Source organism: Leuciscus leuciscus, assembly GCF_965113295.1.
Source record: "Leuciscus leuciscus genome assembly, chromosome: 5".
Lineage (NCBI taxonomy): Eukaryota > Metazoa > Chordata > Actinopteri > Cypriniformes > Leuciscidae > Leuciscus > Leuciscus leuciscus.
In genome coordinates, this window is record NC_138729.1 from 25496989 (window position 1) to 25517767 (window position 20779).

The window sequence follows — 20779 nt, forward strand, 5'->3', positions numbered from 1 at the left end:
TTTTTAGGGTAAATCAATGCAGCTTTGAGCAGAAGAGACTTCTTTTAAAAACATATTCTCTCTACTCTTTAAAAAATCTATCTCAACTTCTAAACGGTTGTGTATATTTCATTTTATTATGTATATCTATTTTAAAAAGTATTGAAACCAAAACATGGCATTGTCTAGTGTGCAGGTAAAGAGGACCTCCACATGCTTGTACGGGTCTTTAAGTGCCTTATGTAGTGCCCTGGTATATTTGCCATAGTTGCCCTTTTTGGGTCTGCTGCTTTGTCCCCCTCTAAATCCAGTATTACTTTAGTAAGTAATTTAAAAGAAGAATAGTAGTTTATCTCTCTGTGTTATATAACATTGGACTGAAAATGTATGTATGTATATATATATTAGCTATTCTTTATCAACAGTTTTTAATAAATAGTATATATGCAAATTATGATCAAATATATTGTATATTTTGGATAAATTGTATATTGCGAGGCTAACCAACTAAACAGCCCCCCGCCCAAAAAAGTGAGTCTGAGTCATGGTGCTGTTTTAGCAGAGGGACAGCGAGCGCCAGCAGTGAGAACGAGAACATGGCTCAGAGTTTCCACTTGCATTTATGGGACTTCCACTCTATCACTGTATTATTATCAGAGAAAACTTTCTTGTCTAAGTACTTACTCTGTAACTTGATTTTAAGTGTCAGTGAAATGACATGAACAAGTGACACTTTTTAACAAGGTAATAGCATATACATGCTGTGAGTCTTGATTTCACGTAAAATCCCAATAGGGGGTCTCCCTCACAAACTGTTATATGAGCAGACATTCACCTCATAGAAACAGAATGTACCTCTATTAATGTGTTTTGAAATAGATATTGCTCTGCACACATATTTAACTGGAAAATACCAGTAGCAGAGATAGAAGTTGTGTCATCAACTTGTTTCTGAAGTTCCGAAGCAAACAGATTTCAGTTAGGCTACATTAGCCAAGCAGGATTTTGTATTTGTGTGCATTTCTCATCGATTTGATAATGACAGGGATAAGAATCTCTTAGTCTCTGCCACATTTCCAGCTGAATCATGCTAAGAGGTGTAATGCTAACCTTTGGGTCTGCAGCCCACAGACTTTTTTGAGTGACGATGAGCCATACTTCAGGAATCTCTTCTGAATTTTGCAAACAAACCCTTCTACGATAACATTTAATGAAACAGTGATGTATCTGCGTAATGTTAAATGACCCTTTAGAACAAAATTTACCTTGATTAAAATATTTTATCTTTTCAATATTTTAACTAAATCATGTTTTTGAAAATGTAAAAATGCAGAGTTTTGTGTGATGGGTGGGTTTAGGGGTAGGGTTAGTGTAAGAGGGTAGAATATACATTTTGTACAGTATAAAAACCATTACGAATATGGAGAGTCCCCACAAACATAGTGAACCTGACATGGTTTGTGTGTGTGTGTGCGTGTGCGCGTGTGTGAGAGTGTGTGTGCATGTGTTGGACACCATTCACCTTTATTGTATACAAAGAGAAGCTATAGGACATTCTGCTAGATAACTCCTTTTGTGTTCCACAATAGAAACAAAGCCACTTTGAGACAATATGAGGATGAGAAAATGCTGACAGATGTTTCATTTTTGGGTGGACTGTCCCTTTAAGAGTTAAGAGTAACTACAGCGGAGAACATCATCAATTACACTAAACTGTCTTCTCTAATCTCCCTAATGATATAAACCTCTGTTTTGTATTGTTCTGTATTGACAGATGTCATTGGTATCAGAAGACCGTGACAGAGACTCAGATATAAATGGACTGTCTAGCTCCGGGTCCAGTTGTCATGGCTACCATTATGCTGTCTGATGCTGAAGTACATTTTGTGTGGGAAATTTGTTCTGTTACCCGGTGTTCAAACCCAGCATGCTCTCTCTCTCTCTCTCTCTCTCTCTCTCTCTCTCTCTCTCTGTGTGTGTGTTCTCTCCATTTGTACAGACAGTGTTCTTGCTTCTGTATGACCATTAAATGACGTAGCCTACATTGTGTAATACAGATGTCCCAGACATAAATAGTTTTTTTGGAAAAGAAAGCCTCCTCTTGTAGATATGCCACTCCTGCCCTGCAAGAAATCAGTTAGTTAGATACGTGAGTGGGATTTTATTTATTTATTTGTCTATTAAGTCATTTAATCGTTTAGTCACGTAGAGAAGAGCTGAAGAGGTGGATGGACAGTGGAGGTACAGTCTGTAGAGCCGGTTGCCATGGAGACTCTTATCTAGCTGTGGGTCGGCCCGTCTGGGGTATTTCTGGATGGAGTAGCGCCTTTAGGGGAACCCTGGACGGATTGGGACAGGAAACTTGCTTATGACGATCAAACTGCCCCCGGATGAATATTGAGAGTTCGGATTTAACTGTTCTCCCAACACCTGTGTGATGACCCAATCTGTCATTGCAACTTACATTGAATAAAAAAACAAAACAATTCTTCAACTCAGAGCCTTCTTCTTATACCGCATGTAAGGGGTTAAATGACTATCAGTAATATAGCAGAGTCACTGCACTTAAGTTGTCGCCTGTGGGAGGTTCTGAGTCACTCAATCATTTACATTTCTCCTCCACACTCAAATACTCTGATGATGATTCAGGTGCACTTATTCCCAGCAGTCCACCTCTTTCAGCCGCTCTTCATTTCTGTCTATTTAAAGATATCAGCTACCTTTATACAAATGATCAAGACATGGGGATTCTGTAATGACATTTCACTCAAATAATCTAATAAATGGAATACAGCATGATGCAGCATTTAATATATGACTCATCTGCATGCTAATAGAACAAGTTTGGTTTTCCTAAAAAATTACTTGTTGAGGGAAAAATAAGAATAATAAGAATAATTATATATATACAGTATATATATATATATATATATATACCCCTCATATATATAACTGTATGACTTTCTTTCTTCTGTATGAAGATATTTTGAAGAATGTTGGTAACCAAACCGTTTTGGTTTGCATAAACTCTCTAACCACTTTATGAGCAATATCTGTCTGCATGCCTTCAAAAAGCACAAATCCATGCCCGACTCTCAGAGCATTACATAACATGGATTGACTTCAGTGTAAATATAGTTTTAGAAATATTCAGAAGCAGCTAATAGATTTAAACAGTTCAAAAGGTACAGAGGAAAATCCAAGGGTGCTTTGGATGTTAACTTATGTAATAGCGTTCCTGAATATAGAGCCTGTATGCAAAGGAGGCCGAATGTAGAAATACCTGGAGTGACCTTATGAGTCCGATTCCAAAACATCAGTGGAGAGTCTCGTCCCCTGCTGTGTTAATGTAAAGCCTGATCTGGGGCCACTTATTCATAGAGACTGGGGCCAGTTGCATCTTAAGATCTATGACCCACTATTTAGTTAAGGAGCAGTCAGTCTTAATTTTCTGTATTAAATTAGACCAATTTACGTTTTTATGTAACTGACTTAAAAAAGTTATGAACAGTCAAAAGAAAGAAAAAAAACGATTTGATGACTAACTTGTAAGACCAGTCTTGGCGGTTTATGCAAGGCGGTAAGGAGCGCATGCTTGGAGGTGGAGAGGGACATAAAAGCAGTAGAAAACACTGGATACTGCATCATCTCATATACTTGATATAGCTCTTTTTCTCTCCACCTTCCTCAAAATCAAATTCTCATTTGTCAATACACAATGTTACTCTAGGTTAAAGTACACACTCCAGACATATTACTGTACATTTAAATACAAATAGAAGAAAAACAAATATTTAGAATAAACATTAGAAAAATGTGGTAATATTTTAAACACATTTATTTGGTGAAAAATAGCTGTATGGGTGTCTACTATTAGTCCATACAAAATTATGTCAAATATATTTTAATAATTTCATTAATTTCCCTTCTTTGTGAGCACACTTTCTCAGATATCTATGCACTTCACTGAGGAAGATGATTCTGGAGATAGACTTGAAGTGATTTCAGTAGGGGTCGTGTGCGGGGCGGGGCCTGTGCAGATTGTGGGCGTGGTCAAATGAATGGAGCAGAATGTCATGCAGCTCCAACCGGCAGACAGCTAAAGGATATTTTCACACGGTAAGCTCTATTTTCATTTCTGTATGCCTTCACAAATACAAGTGAAACACATATCAAGAATGTGATTGACATTATAAGTTATCATTTGCTGTAAGATTTCACAGTGAGGTTTTGATTTTTGAAGGTTAGTCTGTTTTAAAAAACTTTAGTCTTGCCGGAGAGAATTTGACATCTTCAGTAGCCCAACGAGAATTAAAATACCATTTCGGTTCCTAATTAATAGTAATGATCAATACTGATACAATAACTGTAAATATGTCATAATTACAGTTCAAGGACTGTTATCAGCTTCAGGCTTTTGAATTTGGATGGTCTTTACTTTTATGAGAGTGCGTGTGTTGCCTGCTGCTTAGAAAGCTCAGAAAGGTTTGAGACACAGCCAGTATTGATTTCATCTTTGCTTGCGTCTAATTTAAGGACGTTGTCTAATCGCTCCCTGGTGTGCACACTCTGCAGAACATAGGCTAGCTGTATGCTGGTGCAGACGCGGATAATCCAATATCTATTTTTATGCGAAAAATACATAAAGAGGTCAGGCTTGTCTAAATGACGTCAGTGAGATATCACTCAGTCACCAGTCGTCCGTTATTTTTTCATTGGTGGTCAGCGTGACATCATTAAATACCGGAGAGGAATACCGGGAGACCTCAGAGGTTTTGATTTAGCGATGAGGATTTCCTGTCGGATGCGGCAAACCGGCATAATCTGCAGATATTGTAACTGGTGAGCTTTAATGAAATTGTTCGTGATCTGTCGAAGGGTATATGTATATAGGTAGGATTATAGGGATGTGTGTATTTTAGAACCGTTTTTTTTTTTTTTTCTCTGTTAAACGGAAAATAGACCAAACAAGCAAATAACGTTAACCTAAATGCAACATGACACTTTTTAAACTCATGCGTGTTTATGTGGGTAAATTAAACTGCTATGTATAATATGCTGAACATAAAGTCTTTGTTAGTGTTTCTCGAGCTGTGTTTCTTTCTGCAGTGCCGCCCAAACGAAACGATTCGCTCAAATGTTCAAGGGATTCTCTTCGCGCGATACAGTTTATTTTCAAATAGCCTACTGTGTACCTTTATGCTGTGTCTTGTCCACTATATGAAACACATGATGGTGGAATATTGCTGTACGATATTTGTATGTACTGCTTGTGTTTTTATGAATATCGTGGACACTGACTGATTGCAGCAAAAGCTCTCTGCATAAGTAGGCTAATATCCGACGAGCTGAAGTGCTGCTGTTCTTCATATCAGATTCAGCACGACTGAAATGCCGTAGCTAGAGACTGTACGTTTGATATTACTTGCGTTTGATTAATTTCCCATTTAAATTTTATTATTATCTTAAAATGAAGGGCCACTATATATATATATATATATAGTTAATTGGCCAATTTGTGATTTAAAATATTTGATACAACCGATGCTCGTTAACTGATAAAATTATGTTTAACTAGAATTAAATTCGAATGGATAAGTGTCTGTGACCCATTAAAATACCTACATTTATTTTGTTCTATTTTATGCAAATAGCAGCATAAACAACAGAACATGAGGATTCACACACTTAAAATACTAATCTCACTTAAATAGGCCTACAGATGAACAAAAATAAAGAAAAAACTGTGCGACAAGTAGCCTAAATGCAGAGTTTCCATACATTTTTGTGACACACGCACTCCACTAACTCAGCTGAAAGGAAACCGAAATGGCAGAAAGTGGCATCCTGTTTGTTTTCTTTATTTCACAAAAGCACAATGTTTTTTTTTTTCCTCCAAAGTTGGAGTTAAAAAGCAGACTGAAGGATAGAGGATAGAGGGAGAGTCTGGTATATCTGCTGCAGGTCAATCACATTACATTAAACAGAGAGATCGCATCAGACAAGCTTTTTTACAGCGGTAGTTTGACATTTTCCCACAAATTCTTAGAGATTAAACTTCCTTAGAATGCATCTAGATATGCATGTTTGGAGTTGGGCCATCAGTAACAGTTCAGCAATAAAAATGAGTTAAATGTGGATAGACCATGGCACCCAAGCAGTTTAAAGGGGGAAAAAAGATTCAAAAGTGGAAGGAGGAAATTTCAAATGAAACAAAGGGAATAATGAACTTTGTGCACCCGCCACTGTCACCGAATGCTAATCAACTCTCACGCGCAAAGAAAATTACAGCATAGGCACAACACGTTAATCAAACCAATACGTTTGAAAACAGCGGCTGTTGCATTTTACCGCACTGCATTGGTCAATCTCTCAGAGTAACAAACCTGAATGCATTTTTATTTCTTTATTGGTTACCTTGTTTATTTTCACCTTTGTTTTGTAGAGAGCTTGGGGTGGTTCTGGAAGGACTCTATCTGTAAATTAAAGCCATGGGGAAGGATTACTATAAGATCCTTGGCATACCTGCAGGCTCTAATGAGGATGAAATCAAAAAAGCCTACAGGAGGATGGCCCTAAAGTTTCATCCAGACAAAAACAAGGATCCTAATGCTGAAGAGAAGTTTAAGGAGATAGCAGAGGCTTATGAAGTTCTGAGTGACCCAAAGAAGAGAGTGATCTATGACCAGTATGGCGAGGATGGTGAGTATGTTTGGTTCCATATACAAAAGAACTACAGCCAAACATCTCAGTACCTTATCAGATTCTATGACTCATTATTGGGGGCATTATCAGTTTTCTGGAAACAATAGTTATATTTTTTACAATTTGATAACCATTATATAGCCAGCTTTAAGTTGAAAGTTTCACACTTGTAATTTAGAAGTGATATTAGCACCACTTTTTCCCCAGGTTATGAAACCCTGCTTTGTAGCATGATTAGAACTACTTTTGCTGTGTTCATCATACAATCACTGACACTGGAAATATTCAAATAAGAACTTAAACCTAGGGTTTAGGAATTTACAGTGTGAAACGTTGGATTATAAATACATAGGATTTATTGTTTACCTCAGGTAAGTGTGAATCGTGAAACAAGATAATTTAAGATTCAGTTTTTGCAGGGTTTAGAATGACCCACTATTTCAAGTGTAAAAAAGCCCTATTAATTATTATTTAAGAGGTGTTAGTGAGGCCAGCAGGGGGTCTGATAGGGACACTAAAGTGTCAAAAAGCAATGTCCTTCGGATGAGACGTTAAACCGAGGTCCTGACTATGGTCAAAAATAAATAAATAGATAAAAAAATTCCCTGGATGTCCTTCGAAAAATAGAAGGGGTGTAACCCCGGCGTCCTGGCCAAATTTGCCCATTGGCATCTGTCCATCATGGCCTCCTAATCATCCCCATATACTGATCATCATTCTCTCCTCTCCACCAATAAGCTGGTGTGTTGGGCGTTCTGGCGCAATATGGCTGCCGTTGCATCATCCACGTGGATAATGCACATCGGTGGTGGTTAAGTAGATTCCCCCCTTCCTATTAAGCACTATATAAAAATGTAACAAATTATTATTATTTTTAAATGCAAATTAAAATTCGTTTAGGGGTAAAACGAAGTTCGAAATACGTGAGCAGCGGTATACTGTTATCGAACATTTGACGCCACCCACATTGCTGAGCGCGATGGTTAGATGAATATGTAAATATATGCTGTGCGCTTTCCTCTCAATAAAATACACAACAACAAAATTGAGAAAACACCAAGCATTTTAATAAAGTATTAGAAAAGAATCTGATTATAGCAACGTGGTTATGTTTGCACGAGCTCTACGGCACTCCAGTGAAGTCACGTCACATTTATTTATATATCACTTTATACACTAGATAGCATAAAATCAAGCAGCATTGCTGTCTTAACCCTTTAGAACCTGAAGCTAAAATAGGTGTTTCTCACATAATTAGATTTTTTGACTGTAAAATATCTGTAAAACTGTCAAAACATAACTGTATTAAATGAAAAACAGTGTCAGTGTCTCGTTTCATCAGAAGTACAACTGCATTTTCTACTATAAAGCAGCTCTCTAGTGTGTTCATGTTCTCACTCACGGACGTCTAACCTCGACTGACTGCACAGGAAAAAATTTACCAGAAAAGATTTTCACTTGAAAGAAGTGGTAATGGTAGAACGAAGGTTTTAGCAGCCGGAGTGAACTTTTCCGAATAGTTCGCTTTGGCATGCTGTTTTGAACTCCAAACGAACTTAGTTTCGACCTGATTTTGTTCCGATCTTCGATTTTGCTTGAAGTATATCAGGGCCTTTATGCTTGCTGTGGTAGTCGGTGTTAATGGCATTACACAGTGTTTGGCTGTACACTGATTATGTTACTTGGCCACCACAGCACCACCTCCACTGTCGTTTTGCTTTTTTATAGAAATAAAAACCATTTAGTTCAGTTGGAAAGAGTTGACAAATATCTTATCTTGTAAAATGTGCGGTCAGTACCGCCACTCCCTATACATTGAGTGCGCATGTTTGTGAATTTGATCTCAAGCGATTTCAATACCCAGCATATTCATAGCGGCTACCTGATGCCCGCAAATTATCGGCCTATACACAGAGTACGTGTGATCGCGAAAGTGAAAAGCAGCGCTCCCCCTCCCCGGTGTTAATTACCAGTGTGAAAAGTTCCTAATCATTGGTCTAAAATAGTGCATTGTACTCCAACATATCTTTTCTAAGAAAACATTACAGATGCTACAACAAGACTTCATGGACCCAGGCACAGTTCTGTGTTTATACTAGATAGGACAACCCTTAAAAGGATCTTGTCGTGGCTCACGTGGATAGACCACTGTTCTTTATACACTGTCAGTGCAACTCTACCACCTCTGCTTTTCCCCAACAATCAAAATAACTCCTTCACACTGCAGGATGATGCAGAAAAGTTCTCTGACTAATGCAAGGACTATAAACATGGCACTGTTCCAAAATAAGAAAAATGTCTGTGGAAACAAAGAAGGATTTCAAATGTTCCCACTTATGCCAACTTCAGGCTGGATGCCAAACTAAGCATCGTTGCACTGAGTAGTACACCTTTGCCAATTCCTCCTTCACTGAAGTTACTCCTGAATTGTGCAAGGACTCCCTTTATGTTTTTAGAGTCTTCGCATAATTTTTTTTCTGTGCACCATGGCCTGGTTCCATATTGCTTGTAAAAAGAGCCAGTGGGTTCCCTCAAAAGGCTGTGGCAGCAGCAGAGAGATTATTTGGTTCTATTAACACATTGAAAAATTGTTTTTAAATCTGTATTTTAAGATGAATCTGTTATTCCCAAATGACCCACTTTAATAACCATCCCCTCATTAGCTGTTTTGGCCTGAGGAGTTCATTGAAATTGCAAAGAATGAAATGGAAACATGTTTTATAAGATGTCCTCATTAAGTATAGAAGATGTGAAGTTGTAAGATAAGTCAGCTTGTGTCCTGGCAGTTAGAAGGAGTGCATTTGTTACAAGCCATCAATCATCCACCATAACACATGGATGTTAATGTTTTTTTAACAGAACTGAAAAACAGTCAAAAAAGTTTATTATTGTTTGATCGTAATTGACCTGCTCTTTTTATACTTCTGTTTTTGTGCAGAGGACTGTTTTACAGTAAAACTCATAACACAGTTCAGACACCTGAGCTTAGATAACACATATTCATCGTGCTACTTGTTCTTTTCAGCCCATTTTTCAGTACCAGGCCACCAAGTGAAGCCAGCTAGAAATGTAGAAGACTGTTTGTTTAAGAGAATATTTCTGTTCTTTGCCCAGCAATTTGAATCCGTTCTTTTTGTAACCAAACTGAGATAAAAGAGAGAAAGAAAGACTTGGAAGGTCTTCTGTTGAGCTTTCCACCTCAAAATGGTGATGTGTAAACAGTTGCAGACTAAATCAAGTTCTATTCCATGCTACGTCATGGAGTAGGCTAGTACTTGATGCAGCAGGACTATACAATTAACTCAGTTTCCAATTATAGTGTGTCTGTGGAGAGCCGTCAGAAATTCAGAAGTGGCCTACTCAGTATTTTTTTTCAATTAAACAAATAGAAATTTCATATGAGTTTTTTTTGTGTGTGTGTGGCTATTTCACTTTTTGGCTATTTCAAATAATTGTCATGCAAATAAATAGACTGTCCTCTTAGTAATGTCAAGGGAATGAGTCAAAGAATCATTTTGGAATTGACATACATTGGTATTGGTAAAGAGGTCCAACTGGGCTGTGTGTCAATGTACTTGCTTCTTTTGAGAAAAATTACACTTTACATTGAGGAATCTGCATTTATACAATCTTGAATTCTTTAAATATAGTATGCAGTAGGCATTAAAAAAAAAAAAATCAGAAATATCATCACTGAAAGCTAGAGAGTTTCTTGAAACGGTCACAGAAGATGCTCACATAAAGTCGCATCTCTTCAGCCAGGCATTCATATAATCCTACAGTTCAAACTACAATCCGGCCTCTAGCTCATAAATGCCAGAGGAGAGCTGGCCCCCGACTGAGCCTGGGTTCTCCCAAGGTTTTTTTTTCTCCATTAGGTCACCTGATGGAGTTTTAGGACACCATTAGGTCACTTGATGAAGTTTTTCGGTTCCTTGCCACTGTTGCCTTTGGCTTGCTCAGTTGGGGATATTTTGGGGATATTTAATTTAATTTTATCAATCAATAAATTCCTCTTGAAACAAACTTTGTTGTATTATTTTAATTTAATACTGTGAAGCTGCTTTGATACAATCTGTATTGTGAAAAGCGCTATACAAATAAACTTGACTTGACTTGACTTGACTTGACATGTGGAATTGGGCAGAACTTAAAATAACTGAAAGTAAATGCAGAAAACCCTAATACATTGTGTGTCCCCTGTGTATTTCCATTCAGGTTTGAAAACAGGTGGCACAGGCTCATCTAGTGGACAAGGGACTACATATCACTACACCTTCCATGGTGATCCACATGCCACCTTTGCTTCTTTCTTTGGAGGCTCCAACCCCTTCGATATATTCTTTGGCTCTGGACGCCAGCGAGGAACCACTAATGGCTTTGCAGACCATGGTGACCATGACAAGGACATTGAAATGGATGGAGATGATGATCCTTTCAGTTCCTTCAGCCACTTTGGCTTCAATGGTATCAACGGTTTTCATCATGGTGGAGGTCGAAGACATCGTAATGAGCCCCTTCATGGCGGCCGGAGGAAAGTACAGGACCCTCCGGTAGTACATGAGCTTAAAGTGTCTCTAGAAGAGATCTTCCACGGATGTACCAAGAGGATGCGAATTACTCGCAGACGACTGAATCCAGATGGAAGGACAATGAGGACAGAGGACAAGATCCTTAACATTGTCATCAAGAGAGGCTGGAAGGAAGGGACCAAGATCACCTTCCCCAAAGAGGGTGATGAGACACCTGAGAACATTCCTGCTGATATTGCATTTGTGCTCAAGGACAAAGGGCACCCACTCTTCAAAAGGGATGGCTCCAATATCATTTACACAGCCAAGATTGGTCTTAAGGAGGTATGTGGTCTTAAATCTTCACATTTTTGACAATCAGTTTTCAGTCAATTTGGTTTCCACCATGTATTTTTACCCACAATATGTTGCATTGTTTCCCAACCCTGTTACTGGAGGAAAACCAACAGTACACATTTTGGATGTCTTCCTTATTTTACCTATTCATTTCAGGTCTTGGAGTCTCTTCTAATGAACTGATGAGTTGAATCAGGTGTGTTTGATTACGAAAATGTGTAGTGTTGGTGTGCCTCAAGGAGCAGGGTTGGAAAACACTAGCTATGTTTCCTTTCAAAGTTATGAATTTAACTTAACAAAATATCATTGGTGCAAAATATCTGTAATAAAAATGGTTGCTACAATCGGGGAAGCCACTGTTGGCCAGAAATTCAATATTGTGCATCCCTAATTGACAGTCAGTTTTTTGCACCTGTGGGCTTTTTCCCACTATTCCTTGACATTCCCTTACTGGCCATCAAAGCAGACTGGGTTGTTTTATCAGTTGGCTTCTGTAGCCCAAGAATAGACAGACCCAGACTTAGATTAGACAGGTTTACGACAGTCTCCACAATGGTCCACCCTTTGGCCTTTGTGCCCTCATTAACATGGACTTAAAGGGTAAATTAATGGGCTTCATTTGGTATCAAACCCCACTCCAAAATAAGTCCTGACCTTGTTAACCTGTACAGCTGCTAAATTTGGCTGCATTATTCTCCCAACGCAAACCACTGGTAGTTTTATTTTCCTGCAATGCAATGTCTGTGACTAGGGCTGCACAATATTGTTTCAGCATCAACATCACGATGTGTGCATCTGTGATAGTTCGATAGATAGATAGATAGATGTCACATAAGCTTGTGATTTGATCGGAATCTTGATTCAATATCGATTCATTTGGATAAATATTTGGTACAGTAGCTACATTTTAATTTCTCAAATATCTCAAAGCAGTAAACATAGGGAGCCCTGTCTTCTGGTATTATTATTAAAGGTTCAAATTAACAACTCAAATTAATATAATGCGTTTTTTAAATAATAATAACGTTATAATATTTTTAATGATATGACAAAAAATATAATAAATCGATCTGTCACATCACATCACATTTTTGTAATGAAATTTCATAATAAAATTGACAGAATTTGAAAGCTGAGACTTTGTTTTTAAAGTAACCTGCTCTGTCATGAATGTCGGTGTCAGTAGCTGCGTTTCCATTACAGATTTGGGCAAAACTTGTGCGATATTTTCCAAACTATTGCGAAATGACGGCATTTCTCCCTCCTATCTGCTTCATTGTCTTGATAAATTGCGCAAATTGAAATTGCGAATTGAAAATACGCCCAATGGAAACATGTCAATTTCGCAAAAACTCCCAAGTTGCGTGAGTGTCTGAATGCGTGAGAGTTGGCAGCCCTGCATTCTAGAAGTATCCATTCTTTCCCAGTTTATTTAAATCATCTGGTGAAATTGTTTTCATATTGAAATATTTAAAGCAGAAAAACAAAATATCGCAATGTCAGTTTTTTCCCAATATAGTACAGCCTACCATATATCTGTGACCTTCCATTTCATTATGAAACATATTAATATTATTGTATAACATTATAATGTGTATATGGGTAAATGTACCTGAGCATGCCCAGTGTTGATCTACCATAGCTATAGGACTCAATAGAACAAAATCCTGCTTGGTGACTGTAAAGTCTCTCCATGGCTCAAAGGCATTGCTGATTTACTCTCTCCCACTTCAGTGTGAGAGCACAGGAATGTCATGTTGCAGTGTCATACGCCAAAGCAGAGTCCTTACTTTGAAAAAGCGAGTTGAACTCGCCTTGAAGAGTTGAACCGCACATATAAAATTGCCATGTGACTGAGCCAAGCATGGTTTTTCGGGTTGCACATGGAACTTTTAAGTTTCACGCCTGGAACCAGAAAAGTATTGCTGATAATATAGTTTGTTCACAATAAACAAGCAGATAAAAAACAATCATAACTGGAATTGAAAAGTTAGATTTTTGTGACTTGTATTTCTGTTGTATCGTGGCATACTGTAGTTGTGTTTTCATCATAAAAGTTCAGTAGTTTATGACAGCTCACAGAGTCACTGATGCAGTGCTAGCCTGAGGGGATACAATAAGAACCTCAGAATATTCTGCCCCAAGTAAACATAATGCTTTTTTAATCAGATTTTTAGGATTTTAAGAATTAAACGATTTTATATTAAACAGTTTCTTAACAATTTTAAGAAATGGCTTCTTCATAATCAACAATGTGAACATTAATGCTGCTTCCTCTATTATTATTAATAATTTCATTATAATTAGTAATATTTAACTCATAACAATTTCTTTTTTTATCTTTCTTTTTTATTGTATGTGTATATATATATATATATATATATATATATATATATATATATATATCGTCTTTTTGTATAATATGTTTAATTGTATTTTACAGCTGTTTACAAGTTCTAGTTCTATTATTGCTGTAATGTTTTACCCTTTTCTCTAGTTTTAGGCCTAAAACATCTGGTAAAGGGACTACCGATGAAAACTAGCCTTCAGGCTAATTTGGGTACATTTACATTCACGAATGATGATTAATGTACACTGTCCCTTTTCTAAATAAAAACAATAATTTAAATATTCTATTGACGTTGCCTAGATGTAATGTGATTTTCATGGGCTGAACCACTGAGGGTAATAACCACAGTAACTGCATATATTTATTAGTCTAGTGACCTAGAAAACCACAGTCAGTTAATACTTTACAGTGACATCAGCAGAAATAGCCTTAATGTCAGTCTTGAGTGACCGTGAAGTGTTTCAGAGCACTACTGTCATTAACGGTATAAGATATTTTCTTGTTTTTCTGTTAACTTAACTTTTGACAACTTCTACCTTGGCAGCTCAGCCAAGGCAGTCAGCTGTCAGCTGTTTCAAACAATAATGTATCCGTTAGATTTTCAGCTCTAAAGCGTAGGTTCCTTTGCCTAAAACAGCATTTTGGCTTTTGTAATATGTCAACCACAGATCTGAATATCTGAAAAGATTTACAATGTCTGTCTTATGAGTTGCCTACTATTTTCTGAGATGTTTTCAGAGCATTGATTTACTTTTAAAGGTCTTGCTCATTAGATGCCCAGAATGAAACTTGATAAGTGCCAGTGAACATCACAAACTGTTTTGCCATCTGGTACCATCTCATGCAAACTGATGGCAACTCGCCACACAAATTTTCATCTGTTCTCATGAGACTGTTCTCATAGGCACATTGTCTTAATTTTTCAAATGTTCATTTAGAGATGCTCTTAGTGGGACCCCAAGGCACTGCTTTAATTTGAGCTCTGAGCTTCTTTAATTGCCTGCTGGTAAAGACCATGGGTTTGTACAAGAGCAAGACAGCTATAAGGTCCTTGCCTGCTGGTAATTTCCATACCCAATTCACCTAGTAATTACTCCTCAGCAGTACTAAAGAGCCCTGTTAGCAGCGATGCTGAGAAACGCAAGGCCACGTGATGATATCTGTATGATGATGCGTGATTTTTCAAGACAGCTCTAAATGTGATCTTGCATCAAGTTAATTTGTTAATGTGAGCATTGTGTCTTAAAGGTGCATTCAGTAGTTCTTTACTCTGATACTAGTGAGAGAGTGTTCAATGCGATAATAAATTCCCTTTTACCCGTCCAACAAAAATAGAAGCAATTTGGGCATCACTACTAGGATTTTCTCTGTCGTCAACTCGTTCCACCTTGTGTATGCCATATTAATGTTTAAGCTCGTTTTTTGCCTTTGTCTGTCTTTTGGCTTCAGAGCTTTCTGCTTCTTCACCCATACATGAACTGATTCTCTCCTTGTCACTGCTGATAATAAAGCTCGATAGTAAGTGTCTACATAGAACATTGTCTAATTGTTTTTCTTCGCATCATCAAGCATCACTACGCTACTAGCATATCTAAAGATGTGGAAGCCAATGAGCGTGAGGATTCTCTGATGTTTAGTAAAACCGCAGGTCATGTCATTTCAACATAGCGAAATACATTTAGGGGAGCGACATGCACCATACACAATTAAACACTTTTTATAGAAAACTTTTATGGGTACAGTCTACAGAATTGATGACACAAAAACACAATTTATTTCTTAATGTGTAAAACTTTGACCAAACTACTGAATGCACCTTTACAGCGTGCTGAACCTGTATATCTGTGTTTACACAGTAGAACAATAGAGTTGTCAGTCATTTGGAGGTCTAAATAAATAAAGTTCTGTTCATAAACATCTAGGATATTAAAAAGAGAGTGCCAACTAAATCGTCGAGGCTTGCAATCGAATTTTGAGAATAGTTGCATTTGACTAACTTTTTGCCTGTGTCATCGTTGACATACTTATAGAATGATCTCCTTGCTTAGTGGATTTGCTAATGTAGATGTAGCCTATGTTTTTCACTAGTGGTAATGTTCTGCAAACTTCGTACTGGTGCAAATGTCCAGATCAGTGACAAACCTTTTTGTCACACCTAGCTGTAGACCATAAAATAACTTGTTTCATTTTCAATCTCCTTTAACAAGACTATGTTTGGGAAACATCATCATTAGCCAGAGTCGAGGAGATGCCTGGCACCTTGTCATGTTCAACTGTTTTGTGAGAGTATCAGCTACTCCCTTCTTTCCATGAATCCCCCTTCTCCCATCCCCCCAGCCCACACCACTGCTGTCTGTAGGAAGGAGCTGATGTCATTGCGAACACATTTTCTCGTCCCTTGAGGCAGCTGCTAAGCAGAGCTGTCTGGCAATGTTTGTGCTTGGTATTCACAGAAAGTTCATGAAATGCTCTTCCAGCATAAACTCACATGCAATAACCGTAGGCTTTTCACTGCATACATTTAAGCTTTAATCTTTAAAGTCTCGACTTTATCCATTTCGTTTTTAATATCCTGATATTTAGGAACTTCAGCTCTGTTGGAAGATGAAAATTAACTAAATCTGATATAAATATATAAATACAGAAGGATCTTGTTCATATAATCCTATCAATTACATTTGTAAACTGTCTTAGCAGCTATATTTATTATTATTATTTTTACAAAAATCTGTATATCTATGCTTTTATCCGATGGTCCAGTTGGTTTCTTAAAGCTACAGCCCATCCATAATGGAAAGCGTTGCAAATCTGTTTACATTCTCACACTGCAGGATTATATGAACAAGTGAAGTCATAAATTCTTTAATTATTTTAGGAAATAACTTTACGAAAGAGCTCAGAGTATGCCACTAGCATCTCACTAACATCATGAATGCAATGCACTCAAGTACCATGAAATGCCAGCAACACAAAAGTATTCTCAACATATAAATCATGTCACAAAATATTCTGTATCTAAGATTGCTTCCGCTTCCATTTGATTTACTTTTTATTTTTTACATTTATTCATTCAACAGATACTTTTATCCAAAGCAATGTACAAATGAGGACATTATTATAATATTATGGTTTGTGTGTACACTGATAAAAATGATCCTGTGGTGAAGTAAATGTTACAAAAAACTAAATCAAATGTAATTTCTACATTAAGTTAGTTCAAGCAAGAATTTAAAGAAACAAAGTAAATTCTATATTAGTACTCAATTCAAGTTTGTAGAAATCAAAGCATAATTATCAGTGTTATAAAATTAAGTAAAACCTACTCAACTTTCTGATATTGGTGTTCCCATCATGCACTGGGGCATGCACAATTAATAATGTCACTTTTTTTTGCTGTTTTTCAGCTGTATTTACACTGTTTTATCGTTGTTAAGTTTAGTAACTTGCTGTTTTGTGACATCTGGAGTTTATTTTCTACTCAAAATGATATTCATACTCAAATGATCCATCAAATATTACCATTATTGTGTACCAAGTATTGAGGTTTGGGTGGGTACTACTGTCACAGCGCTGTGTAGATGATCAAAACGAAGATGAAGAGAAAAGTTAGTCTTTAATGAATCCAAAGGCATATATCCAAAACAGAGAGAGCTATATACACACATGTAACATAGACAATACCCAACAAACTAAAGAGTCAAAGACATGAACTTAAATACTGATGACAATCCAATCAACCATGACAACAAACGAACTCATGGAAAAGGTGCAAACTGAAAACTAAGTCCAACCAGTGTGTGTGACAACTACATTATTTATATTGTGTAGATATTGCGTAGTAATTTCACCTAATTTCATGTTTCTAAGTAAATCGTACAATTTTAAATCATGGTGATATGATTTATCACCATGTGATAATTCAGTGTGATATTGTTTGAGTAAAATGTACAGACAGAGAGTGAGCAAAATGTACTTAAAACAGAGTATTGCACGATAAACTTAAAATGATTAAGTGGAAATTACTCAACAAACTCTTAACTGGCCCAGTTGAATGTACTTATCCTCTTTGTTAATTTTTCATAACTTAGTTAAGTAGATTTTACTCAACTCTAAATGTGAAATTAAATTAAAAATCTGCATTCATTAAGTTTACTTATTGTTTTTTTTTATAGTTTTGTTTTGAAAATTCTTCCTCTTTAACAATTTGAAAGTGTTCCATCTGTGTCTCTGGACATATGGAATCCTGCTTCAGTCTCTTTTTTATCCATAGCAACTTCTGATTTGGGAATCACAATTTCATGTCCTCAGCTGATTTTTCAGTTGCTTCATTAGCTGTGTGAAATGAGAGCAGTGGCCAGAATTAGCTTTCTGTGCACTCAGCTTCTCCATCTGCAGCATAACACACACACACACACACACACACACACACACACACACACACACACACACACACACACACACACACACACACACACACACACACACACACACACACACACACACACACACACACACACACACACACACACACACACACACACACACACACACACACACACACACACACAGTTTTTAATCAAATGTGAATGAAGTTATTGTGTAGATAATTGTTGATAAAATACATTTATTTTTAAAAAAAAAGAAAAAGAAAACAATGACCATTTTATCTCATTTATTTGTTTTTCATTTTATTGAATAATCAGAAAATTATGCTAATATTTGTTTTCTTTAATTTATTTAATTAACTTTTTTTTATAGTGACAGTAAATACATTTATAATGTTGCAAAATAAATATTAAATCAATAGTTTAAGTTAAATTTGTAAAACTTAAAATGTTGGGTGCATATTTTTTTATGGTAAAGTTCTGGCAACCACAGCTGCCGGTTTTTACTGTAAATTTCAGATTTTTTTTCACAGTGCACTATATATACACTATATGTATATAAACTATATCTATACTTTACATGTGCTCTCTGTGCCTGTAACATCATAGAGGCATCTTACACCAGGTCTCTATGTCGCCATGTAGAGTTTGTGCTTAAGTGTTGAAATACCATCAGCGTCTCTTGTCCGCACTGACTTCACTTTTCTTTTTTTCTTTTTGATAGGCTTTGTGTGGCTGCACAGTGAACATTCCCACCATTGAAAACCGAGCCATCACATTGCCCTGCAACGATATCATCAAACCAGGCACAATCAAGAGACTGCGTGGAGAAGGCCTACCTTTCCCAAAAAATCCATCCCAACGCGGGGATTTGATAGTGGAGTTCCAGGTGCGCTTCCCAGACAGAATACCACCCCAGTCCAGAGAGATCATCAAACAGCACCTACCACAGTCCTAGAGGAAGTTCAGTGGACTCCCTTTATGCTTACGTTTTTCAAACACACGTTTTCCTTAGAAATACAGACACTGAATCAAAGAGGGACACATATGTCGCAAGGACCAGAGGCTCATTTGATATTTTGTTACAGTTTTAATTAACTTATTATAAAATGTGGAACGCCCAGGACTTTTTTTTTTAAATAATCTTTTATTATTTCCCCTTAACAGTTTTTATTCGCTGTATCAACATGTTGAAGGCAAACAGTTGTAAAGAAAAACAAAATGACTGATTTGTTGGATGGAAGGTTAATATTTTTTGTGCACTGATGGAGAAGAGGACAATCCAAAAACAACCGGCTGTTCTGAAATTGAATCTGTGTTATTTTGTTGAATTGAATCTTTTCCATTGTAATAATCGATAAGCTTGTTTTGAATGTTGATTATGTAAGACAACTTAATTGTTGGAGACTTCTGGATTTTTGAGCACCAGCAGAGCCATTTGGTAACGATTTGATATATAGTTTTTGAAGTACCAGGTACTGGCATTTCTGGTAAACATTTAGTGATGTGATCAAGGGTTTTTTTAGGTCACAGAAATGTTTAGTGCCTTAACGTGGCAAACCAGCTGTTTTATTTTCATTAGCATAGACACAAGGGTATTATTGAAACTTTACTGTAATCAGATTATTTAGTCATTTCAGTACCCAAAAATAATGTATTGCAGTAACATCACTAAAGGGATAGTTTACGCCAAAGGATAAATCGGTGATGTAGTCATTGTCATGGCGCTCATAACATGTCATTGTTTCTGTGGAACGCACGAGTTAGCTAGCAGAATGTCCAGGCTGTTTTTCCAGATGATGGTGACTGTGTCTGTCAGGCTCTCTTACACCTTCCAAGTTGTATAGCTTTGTGTCATAACTGAAACAGACCAAAACTTAAGCCGCTATATTACACCGCTATGTGCTGCTGTGTGCCTCGCCTCTAGCGGCCTGTAAATAAAGACATTGTGTGTTGTGGAATCACCAGCTCTGATTGTAAAAGAATGAATAGGAATGAGATGAGAACGTTTTTTTTTTCTGTTTTTTTTTTTTTTTTAAAGGTGCAAAAGAGAAAAAATAACAAAAATATATATTCATCATAGGCAATATCTTATATATCATATATGTCATATGGTTTCAGTCATATTCGTCAATCCAAGTTATATTATAATTATATATTATTATATTATTAATTATTTGGCACATCACACGTATCATACAAAACAAAAAACTTTGACCTAGACCGTCTGGGTCAAATGACCTTAGCATTTTATAATTTGGTCTGACAATTTTATTTTTTATTATTATAATTTTTTTGTATTGTTTTATTAACTGAGAGCAGGAAAGTTTCAGTGAAAAACATCAATTCAGGTCTGTTCCTTATGTCAGGATGTCAGGATGAATTCACTTTCATTGTATAGAAAAGAACAGCCGGGTCATTCTGCAATATAACTCGCTTTGTGTCCCATGGAATAAAAAATGATGTGGGCATGATAATTGTTAAAGCAAATT

General features: G+C 36.7%; 1 protein-coding gene across 2 annotated transcripts; it reads left to right on the forward strand.

Moving 5' to 3' along the window:
- The first annotated feature begins 4031 nt into the window (after window positions 1-4031).
- Window positions 4032-20577, forward strand: dnajb5 (DnaJ heat shock protein family (Hsp40) member B5). 2 transcript variants are annotated; one of them, XM_082169359.1, is made up of 4 exons: window positions 4032-4098; window positions 6425-6681; window positions 10903-11540; window positions 19012-20577. In XM_082169359.1, exons 2-4 carry the CDS (start codon window positions 6471-6473, stop codon window positions 19243-19245), a joined length of 1083 nt encoding a protein of 360 aa, XP_082025485.1. In that variant the 5' UTR covers window positions 4032-4098; window positions 6425-6470; the 3' UTR covers window positions 19246-20577. The 2 variants fall into 2 exon arrangements, with proteins under 2 accessions (XP_082025485.1, XP_082025484.1); XM_082169358.1 differs by lacking the exon at window positions 4032-4098 and adding an exon at window positions 4655-4821.
- Window positions 20578-20779: the final 202 nt, after the last annotated feature.

Bases quoted from the DNA above. Each gene is read 5' to 3' on its own strand.
- dnajb5 (XM_082169359.1), top strand. From the start codon at position 6,471: ATGGGGAAGGATTACTATAAGATCCTTGGCATACCTGCAGGCTCTAAT. The intron at 6,682-10,902 runs GTGAGTATGTTT...ATTTCCATTCAG, and splicing joins TGACCAGTATGGCGAGGATG to GTTTGAAAACAGGTGGCACA. The intron at 11,541-19,011 runs GTATGTGGTCTT...TCTTTTTGATAG, and splicing joins CCAAGATTGGTCTTAAGGAG to GCTTTGTGTGGCTGCACAGT.